The sequence below is a fragment of the Drosophila busckii genome, chromosome 3L (genome assembly GCF_011750605.1).
Source record: "Drosophila busckii strain San Diego stock center, stock number 13000-0081.31 chromosome 3L, ASM1175060v1, whole genome shotgun sequence".
Lineage (NCBI taxonomy): Eukaryota > Metazoa > Arthropoda > Insecta > Diptera > Drosophilidae > Drosophila > Drosophila busckii.
In genome coordinates this window covers 2,169,595-2,179,044 of record NC_046606.1, presented here as the reverse complement: position 1 = coordinate 2,179,044, position 9,450 = coordinate 2,169,595, and the positions used below count along the sequence as shown (strand labels likewise).

General features: G+C 42.2%; 1 protein-coding gene across 2 annotated transcripts; it reads left to right on the top strand.

Annotated features, from left to right (window-relative positions):
- Positions 1–2,529: 2,529 nt before the first annotated feature.
- LOC108600777 (protein kinase 4) lies at positions 2,530–7,958 on the top strand. Of its 2 annotated transcripts, none has more exons than XM_033293618.1 (4): positions 2,530–2,578; positions 2,927–3,033; positions 6,450–6,521; positions 6,768–7,958. In XM_033293618.1, exons 1-4 carry the CDS (start codon positions 2,539–2,541, stop codon positions 7,590–7,592), a joined length of 1,044 nt encoding a protein of 347 aa, XP_033149509.1. In that variant the 5' UTR covers positions 2,530–2,538; the 3' UTR covers positions 7,593–7,958. The 2 variants fall into 2 exon arrangements, with proteins under 2 accessions (XP_033149509.1, XP_033149508.1); XM_033293617.1 differs by lacking the exon at positions 2,530–2,578 and adding an exon at positions 3,969–5,062 and having other exon boundaries at positions 2,943–3,033; positions 6,768–7,957.
- The last annotated feature ends 1,492 nt before the right edge of the window (positions 7,959–9,450 follow it).

The following is a 9,450-nucleotide window of genomic DNA, read 5'->3' as shown; positions in this document are numbered from 1 at the left end:
AATGACGCTGACGATGACGCTGACGACTTGTTGGCAGAGAGGGGTGTGTGTGGGGCACACGACAATAAGGAAGTGCATTTTAAAAAGCGCGACAGCTGCGTGGCTAATCCAACGAGCTAAACAAGCGGATTTGTTCTTGCTGTGAAAGCAACAGACAGAGAGAGAGAGAGAGAAAGAGAGAGAGCGCTCGCGCAACGATGCATAATTGAAAGCAGAATAAAAAAAAACAACAATAGCTCTGGGGCTGCATTAGTTGAGTGGGTGGTTAAGCAAGAAAACAACAGCAGCAGCAGCAAAAACAACAACAACGTTAAAATTGAACATAAATATGTATTGCATAGTCAACGTCAATAGCAATTTCAACTAAAGTGCACGCAGCAACAATAATAATAATAATAATAACAACAACACCTTCAAAAGTGATTGATAAAAACTGTTTGACAGAGACTAAAGTGCTGGCGCAGCAGAAGAGCTGAGACAGCGAGAGCAAGAGAACGAACGAGAGAGCCTGCTGGAGCAAATGTAATGATGCGTGCGAATAGCGCAGTCAGTGGGGGAGGAGAGCGGCATATCGAGTTGCTTCTCTAATGTGACAGCTCAATGCAATTTAGTTGGCAATGACAACAACAGGAACAGCAACAATGACAGCGAGGCAGCAACAAGTACACTGCTGTGCAATAATATGCGCACAGTTTATATAAATATTTTAAATTACTAATTCATTTGACAAATCGTAATATGCAAATAATAAATGCAGTTCACTTACCTTTCAGTAATTTTTTTTATTATTGTTTTAAGCTTTTATTGAAACTTGGCACATTATTTTGGCACTCACTACACTTTTGCTTGCATATCCCTAACACATTCGCACACACACATACACACACACAACTACTCATTTGCATTTTAAGGTAGCGCAAAATGACATGAAGGCTGTAAAATATCAAAAGAATAATAAGGAAAAGGTTTGTGTATCAGCCAAAGAAGAAGCTTGTGTAAGATGGAGCGGGGGGGAAAGAATGAGAGTGAGAGAGGCAGGCGAAACTAAAAACTGTTACTGAAATGCTGCGCAAACAACTTTTGAACGTCAATTTGTCAACTTAAACAAAACGAAAATTGAATGCAAAGCTTGGAAACAGAAACGGTTGACGACAGCGCGCTGGCAGCGCAGTTAAGGCGACGCCTGCCGCAGTCAGAGCCAATTTGGTTACAATATTTTTGCTATGTGCTGCAGTTGCAGCATTTTGCTGCTTTCACTGAAACTTTTTAGCTTGTTGTTGTTGTTGTTGCTGCTGCTGTTGAAGGGCACAGGGTAAAAGGGAATTGGGATTGAAATGCATGTCGAATTAATGCCGTTATCGTAGGTGCGGCAAACATGCAAATGCTGCGAAGCGACGACAGCGCTAAATAATGAGCAAGAAGCAGACACAAAAACTTCCGCAATATTAAAATGAGAGCGAGACAGCTTAAACAAATACAATATGCATAAGCTCTAATTTAAGGTAATTGTGTATATGTGTGTGTGTGTGTATGTCTGTTTTGTATGCGTGTATTTTGACAAAATTCGGCGAAATGGATTACCGCACGTGTAGTGAACTACTCGCTTTGCGTAGAGAGACTAAATGAGAATTGAGAGAGAGAGAGCGTGAGAGAGTTTGAGAGAGCGCTGTCGCCCGCGCTTAATGTCAATTCATCGATCGCGTTGTAGCCTCGCAGCGCTGCTGCTGCTGCTACCGCTGCCTACGTGCGCAGCTTCGCTTAACCCCGCCATGCCCCTTCTCTATAATCAGCAACTTACAGTTGTACAAAAACAACCAAATTTGCCGTGAAATGCAATTCCTTTTTTGATTCTTTTTCGTTTTTGCTGACTCGCAAAATTTGTTACCACGTTATGAATTTTTGTTTTTGTTATGCTGCTTTGTCCAAGCAGCGCCAGCAGCGGCGGCGGCGACAACGATAACAACTTCTCAACCGAAAGCAACAATATTTACAGCTGTAGCTGGCCGTTGCACAGTGGTGCAAGGTCAAGCAAAAATACCTTGAAGAGTTAAGAAAAGTTTGCTTTTAATTGTCTAATTTACGTAAAGATGTAAATACTAAATGCTGAACACAAATTTGTTCTCATTTGTGAAAATCTACTGTATGATAGTGTGTATTGTATGTATTTGTGGCATACCACTTGGCTATCCAGCGTCATGGCCGCCACTTTGCTACCCAAATAGCCAGCCAATTTGGTTGCTTGTTCAGTTTTTGTTGTTGCTGTTGTCTTTATATTTTTGGCAGCGTTTGTCACATGCGCACAATGTGCGAGACCCACTGTGCAACGTGTTGCCGTTGACGGCAACAGCAGCAGCAAAACCGATCGGCAACACGAGCAAATAATGTGAATAAAAATGCGAAACACCTCGCCGATATTTATACACCCTTTGCCCATAGTATAGATAACAGTTACGTATAGCCATTGTAAGTAGCGTGTGCAATTAAACAATTACAAATAAGAAGCGGGAATTCAATTTGTAACATTCTGTGAACGTGTTAATGTTAATGCGATCTTATTTGGGGCTGGCTTTGTATCAAGGTAAAAAGAGTTGCTGAAAAGCGCAGGAAAGCTGCTGCTGCTGCTGCTGCTGCTGTTGTTCTCGTTCTAAGCTTTTGAGCGAAGCTTGTGACAAAGCTAAAGCTGCTTAAACCGCAGCAACAAGGTTGGGAAGGTGTTGCTTGAGCGCTTGAGAGGGGAGCGGCGGGGGCGTGTGTGGGGGCTAACAACAGCAGCGGCAGCAAAAGTAGCAGCAGTAGCAACAACAACAACAAGTGAAATAATAACAGCAACAGCAGCAGCAGCAACAACAACTGGCCCGTTTGGAGCAGCGCGCATGCCACACACAGTTTAAATATGTGAAATTAGTACAAATCGTGATTTCAACAGCGAACGACCAACGACGAACGACGAAGCGGCGAAAACAACAACGAACGTGTTGGGGGATCGTAACGTCAACGTCGAGTGGCAACAGCAACAACAGCGTCACGTCGCACGTATGTATTGCGGCAACAACAACATGCAATAATATAAAAACAGCTGATAGCAGCAACAAATAGAAAACCCAAAACAGTCAGCAACAGCAGCAGCAGCGGCGGCAGCAACAACAAAAGCGTCGCATTATCAAGCAAGCAACCAACAGGTCTCTGGCGGCAGCAGCAGCAGCAGCAGCAGCAGAGCCAGAGCGGCAGCGGCAGCAACAACAACCGTTCGAGTCGTTCGAGTGAGCGAAAAAGCCCCCGCGTGCCGCTGCAACCAACTCACAAATACACATACAACACGCAAAGCTAGCACACATACTAGTTCACTCTCACACACACACACACATACACACTTGCAAACAAAATACAAACAGCAAACACAGAGTCGCACACCTTTGCGTTGATTTTGGATGAAAACGTTGTCGCACAGTGGTACGCGCATAGCCAAAATAAATGAGCACACGTGGTAGAAAGCTTTGCGCTCTTGTTTTCATATATTTTTATTGACAGCATGTCTAGACTATTTATACAACACACATAGTCTTGAATGCTTTAATATTATAACGTTATTTAGCCAACAATTTTCGTATGCCATAGCAGTTGATTAGAAAAATGCAAGCTTTTTGGTCTGTTGTGCGCCAGTGTGCCGCGATCGTTTTGTGCGCTCTCGCTCTCTCTCTTGCACAAAGTGCAGCTGAGCTGCCGTTTTCGTCGTCACCAGCACACTTGCCGCTGCCGCTGCTTACTGCTACGCTTCCTCTGCCACACAACCGCTAGCCGCGGCCGCCGCCGCCTCAGTCGAAAGTCAAAAGCAACGTGTTGTGGACGCTTTTTTTTTAGACTTCGCGTCGTTGCGTTTTGCGTTGCGTTGCGTTTACCTTCCTTTTCTCTCTCTCTCCATCTCACTCACACTCACACTGTCTCTCTCCCGCTCTCTAAAACGGCAACAGCTTGCGCGCGCGCGCAATAACAACCCCCAAGGAGGAGGAGCAGCACCCAGTTCAATACAAAACCCCAAATTGCAACAACAACAACAACAGCAACAAGCAGAGAGATTGCGACAAGCAGCAGCAGCAGCAGCTGGAGCAACAACAGATCGCCAGCCTATCCCCCCGCCTCCCGCCACACAGACAACTTTCACCACACAATGTCCAGCAGTGGCGGCGGCGCCACCACCACCACCAGCACAACCAACACAACAGCGCAGCAATACAAACTTGACGCCAATTCCAATGCCATAGCGCTGATTGGGGACGCTGCTGCGCCGCCAGCGTCGCCGTCACCAGCCGACCGCATTGAATGGTCACGCGCCACAATTTTAGGCTTCATCGAGGATTATCGTTGCCAGCGCGTGCTCTGGGATCCCAACACCAAGGGCTATCACATCAAACAGACCAAATACGAGGCACTTAAGCTGCTTAGCCAGAAATATGGCACCGAAATACGCTCAATTCGCTCCAAAATCAAATCGCTGCGCTCCTCGTTTCACCGTGAGCATGGCAAGGTGCTAAGTGGACGCAATCGGGGTGTGCTTTATCAGCCCATGTGGTTTGCCTACGAGGCCATACGCTTTATATTGGATGGGGAGCGTGACGCTGACGCTGTGCATGCCGCTGCTGCCGCTGCCGCTGCATTGGATGCCAGCAACGTTGACGGCGAGCTGGCAGAGGCGCCAGTTGTAGCCAAATCGGAAGCAGTTGATAAGTTGACACTGATGCATAGCCTAGATTTGGAACAGCTGACTGCCGTGAGCAAACAACAGGTGGAGCAGCAGCAGCAGCAGCAGCAACAACAACAAGAAGAGAAGTTTTTCGCTGCACGCGTCGCTGCAGTTGTAGCTGCAGCAGCGGCGGCGGCAGCAGCTGCGAATCATAATAATCTGGACACCGATGCAGTTAACTCGGCTGCCAACACGAATGGATGCGGAGGCGGTGGCGGTGGCGGCGGCGGCGGTGGCTGCGGCAATGGCGGCATTAGTGACGACGCTGACGACGACGCAACAGCAGCCAGCGTACACACTTCAGGCGTCGTTTCAGCTGCTTTGGTAAGCGCCTATTGCTTATTACCTATTGCCTTATTGATCTTGCTTTGGGGGCTGTGTGCATATTTTTCTCATTTCTTATGCCGTGCGCTATGCGCTGCAGTGGGGTATATACGAACTCTTATAGAAGCTCTTCATTTCGCTTATACGGTTAAGCACACCTTAGCATTTCATGCTGCTGTGTAGGGTATTTAAAATTCATGCATGTCGTATTGCATTATTCTGGTTTTTGTTATTGTCATTTCATTTTGTAGCTTTTGCTTTGCATGCCAGCTTGCTGAGCGAGAATGAGTGTATATTAGTTTTTGTTTTTGTATGCCCGTGTGCTTGATTTTGTATTCGTCTCTCTCTGTGTGTGTGTGTGCGAGTGTGCGTGAGTGGTTTGACTTGTTTTGGGGCAACAGGCAAAGCAGCACACGCGCCGACGCCGCTGGCGCTGTGTCTAGCGGCAGCGCAAACAACTGTGGCGCACAGTGGTACGAAAGGCATATAAAATTGGATATTTGCATACAAGTGTGCGTGTTGTTTTTTATGTTAATTGTTTGGCTTTTAGCTTGGCTTTTGTGTTGCACGTTATAAACATTTATAGTATTAAAGTATCGATATATTCAAATTATGTCAACAGCTGTGTGTGCATGTATTTTTAATCAGTGTGCTGGTGGCGACTTTTGCTATTGCGTCGCATGCGCTTGATAAGCTTCGTGGGTTGTGCAAATGTGTTCACATGTGTGTGTGTCAACTGGCTCTGATTTGTTGTTGTTATTGTTGTTGCCGTGTGTATATGTTGCATCAGCCATAGAAATCGGCAGTCACACGTTTAGTGCCGACCCTGCCCCTCAACTGACTACGCCCTGTCCCCCTCTTGGCTACCCCGCTGACTGTACCGACAAAACAACGCCTAAGTAGCAACAGCTTCAAATCACACACACACGCACACGCATACAGAGACAAAGTCAAGCAAGTTGTTATTCGACTGCGCTTTGCTGTTGTTTGTTTCGTTCGCTCGTCTGTCTGTCCACTCGTTGGTCCACTTCAATGTTGACTTCGTTTCGCTAACACTAACACAAACACACACACACACACACACACCCGCGTTTATCTCCTAGCCCCCCACAACTAATTTAATCGCCAGCAGCGACGCTTGCTCTCCATCTCTATACGTGTGTGTGTGTGTGAGTCTCTGCTCATATTTATTTATTTTTTATTACTATTCTAATTTGTGTTTTTTGCTCATTTCAGTCGCTGCTTATTATATTTCTTTTGTATTTGTTGTTGCCGTTGTTATTAGTTCGACAAATTCTTCACATTGCCAATTATGTTTATGATTGTTGTTGTTGTTATTAACAAGTTTTATTTATATGAATCTTTTTTTTATACGATTATTTTACAGACACGTTCCTCTTCCGATTTGGATGGTGAGAATTATTGCAGCATTAGTGCCGAAGATGTCAAAACAGAAATTGTGAGTACTTGGTAATTAATCTCGACACAAACGTCCATTGATTGCATTTTAATTGACTTCACGGGCATAACCTTGATATGGCAATATTAATTAAAGTATTGTTTGTATTATTAGATTATGCAAGTGCTTATCGGCATAATCAATAAATCAATTGGCCAATTGCTAAGAACAAAAAAATGTGTGACAGATTTTGATAAAATTCAAATTAGTTAATAACATTGCTATGCATACTTTCTCTATTTACAGATCGAGCATGAAACAGAGCTAAGCATGCTCGATCGTCAGACCAGCACGCCGCTCTCTCTGAGCTACTATAAACCCACCGATCTGACATATAATAATCGCAAGCGTAAGGCGCCGCTGGATGAGAATGATGTCAGCGATATGGCGAATGGTGTGGGTGTTGGCATAGTCGGGGGCGTGGTCGGTGCACTAACATTGACGCCCATTAAATCTACAACGCAGTTGCAAGTTCAAACGCAGTCGACGTCGCTGCAGCAGCAGCAGCAGCAACAATTGAACCACACTCAGATCGCATTTCATGCGCTGCAGCAGCATTTTAACCACAATCTCAGCCACAGCAGCCATAACGGCAATGGGCAACCACATCAACAGCAGCAGCAGCAGCTACACCACCAGCAGCAACAGCAGCAGCAACAACAACAACATTCCAATAACATGGCACAAAAACGTGATCGTGATCGTGATCTCTCCAGCTCGCCAACAGGGCCCACTAATCTAAACACTAACAACAACAACAACAACAGCAGCAGCAATGGCAACAATCATTTGTCGAGCACATCCTTGGAGCTGCATGCGCTCAGCAGCAGCAGCAGCGGCAACTCCAGCATGTCCCTTAAGCCCAACAACAATCTGAGTGCCAATCATGTGGATGAGTATGGCGTGTTTGGTGAGTATGTGGCCATCACCATACGCAAACTGAAGACAGCCAAGTCGAAAATTGTGGTCAAGCATTTGATCAACAATCTGCTGTATGAGGCGGAGCTTGGTAAATATGATCAGGGCATGCCGGCGTCCAAGGAGCCGCCACAACTATATAAAATGCAATAGCTCTTAATTAGACTAAATTCGAGGGCGGCTTGTAGTTAAGGATAAACCAGCAGGATATGTAATACTGGGCATTATCCCTTAGAGTATGAGAAAGCGAGAGAGCGAGAACGCACTAGTCAGCAGCCAACAACAATTCTAAGATTCTGTGGGCGGGATATTAAGGTGAGAGGGTAGTGGGGGGGTTTTAAGCCAAGAGAGCATTTCATTCAGGGACAAAGACCATTTACATAAGTACTTTATTAAAAAAACAATAACAATATAACAATAATATGTATAACAGTTAGTCAAAACAGTCAGTCAAGCACAATAAAGCGGCTAAGAGCAACAGCATAAAATATCAATTTAACTGAATATATAATATATATATAACTTTGATTGCATACACTTGTGTGAGTGTATTTATTTTTTATTTTATGTATATTAATTTTTATTTGTTTACTTTTTTTTGGCAATAACACTTTGAACTCAGGTGCCTTTATATTTTGTAGTCATTTAAGCGTTGTTATCTTATGCATTAATGAAACGATACAAGAAAAAATACATATACGATCTATATACTATATATGTGTATGTATATATACAATTTAAGTGCTCGCGTTGAATCAGCAACAATCAACTTTAATTTAAATCATTTATATAAGATATATATTTTGATCGCATATGTGCATGCTATAAATACAAACATATGAACTTCAAGCGCGCTGTATATAATATATATATTTTGTTACGGAAACTAATTTTTGAATTGAACTTAAAGTTAACTAATAAATACTGTTGAATTATCATTTTGAAAAAATGAACCAAACGCATTTACTCTTTATTTCGATTTGATTTATAGGTAAGTAGCAGATCTTTATCCAACTAAATAATTATGTAAACAAATGTTGTTGTTTTCGGTTCTGCTGGTGTGATTATTTCAAGGGTCGTGCATTGTATTCTCTATTCTCTATATATAATGGAGCTCATTGTGGGCTTTACGAAAGCGAAACAATTGCTTGTTGTTTTGATCATAAATCAGCAGCGCTCTCAAGTGTAACCAAGAACTAGGCGAATTAGTGAAATACATATAAAACTATAAATATGCATGCATTAATTAAAAAATAAATAAATCATTAAGCACACACTTATTGTAACTACAGTAGCTTGCAAAAGTATGCAGTACACACCCATTGATAGATACACAAAAAAATAACAACATAAATTTTCGACTAATTACGCGCTGATAATAGCGAGCTGATTAGAGATATTCAATGGCCTTTTAGACATAATTGGCCCAAGGCCATAAACTTTAAATAGATTTTTGTTCTTAAGGTAGTAAAAATATAGATAAGGCTAGAGCTAGTGACGCAAATAGAGCAGCCTATAATCTTAGTTGATCTTAGAATTTTCAAAATAAAAAATAATACTTCCTATAAGAGATTGTATTCAAAAATTGTAAAAAAGCGAAAGCATAGCTAAAATCGAATGTATGAGTTATAGTATAACGTTAGTACTTAAATATTTTGAAAAGCTAATGCTAATATTGAGTTGATATATAATTGAAAATGTATTTAAAGCTTGTTTTAAATAGATTTCGTTAAATAAAGTTTTTTTCTGAATTTTTTTTTCAATAACTGACCGTTAGTATTTCAATATTTATAAAGCTAATGTTAACTCTATTTTAAATAGATATTTGTTTGGATAAATATTTCAATCTTTTAATATCATAACAATAAGTCTGTGTTATCGATGTTATCGATAATGTTACTGTAGTTAATTCTATTTTAAATACATATTTGTTTAGATAAATATTTCAATCTTTTAATATCATAACAATAAGTTTGTGTTATCGATAACAACTTATGTTGATAGATTAATG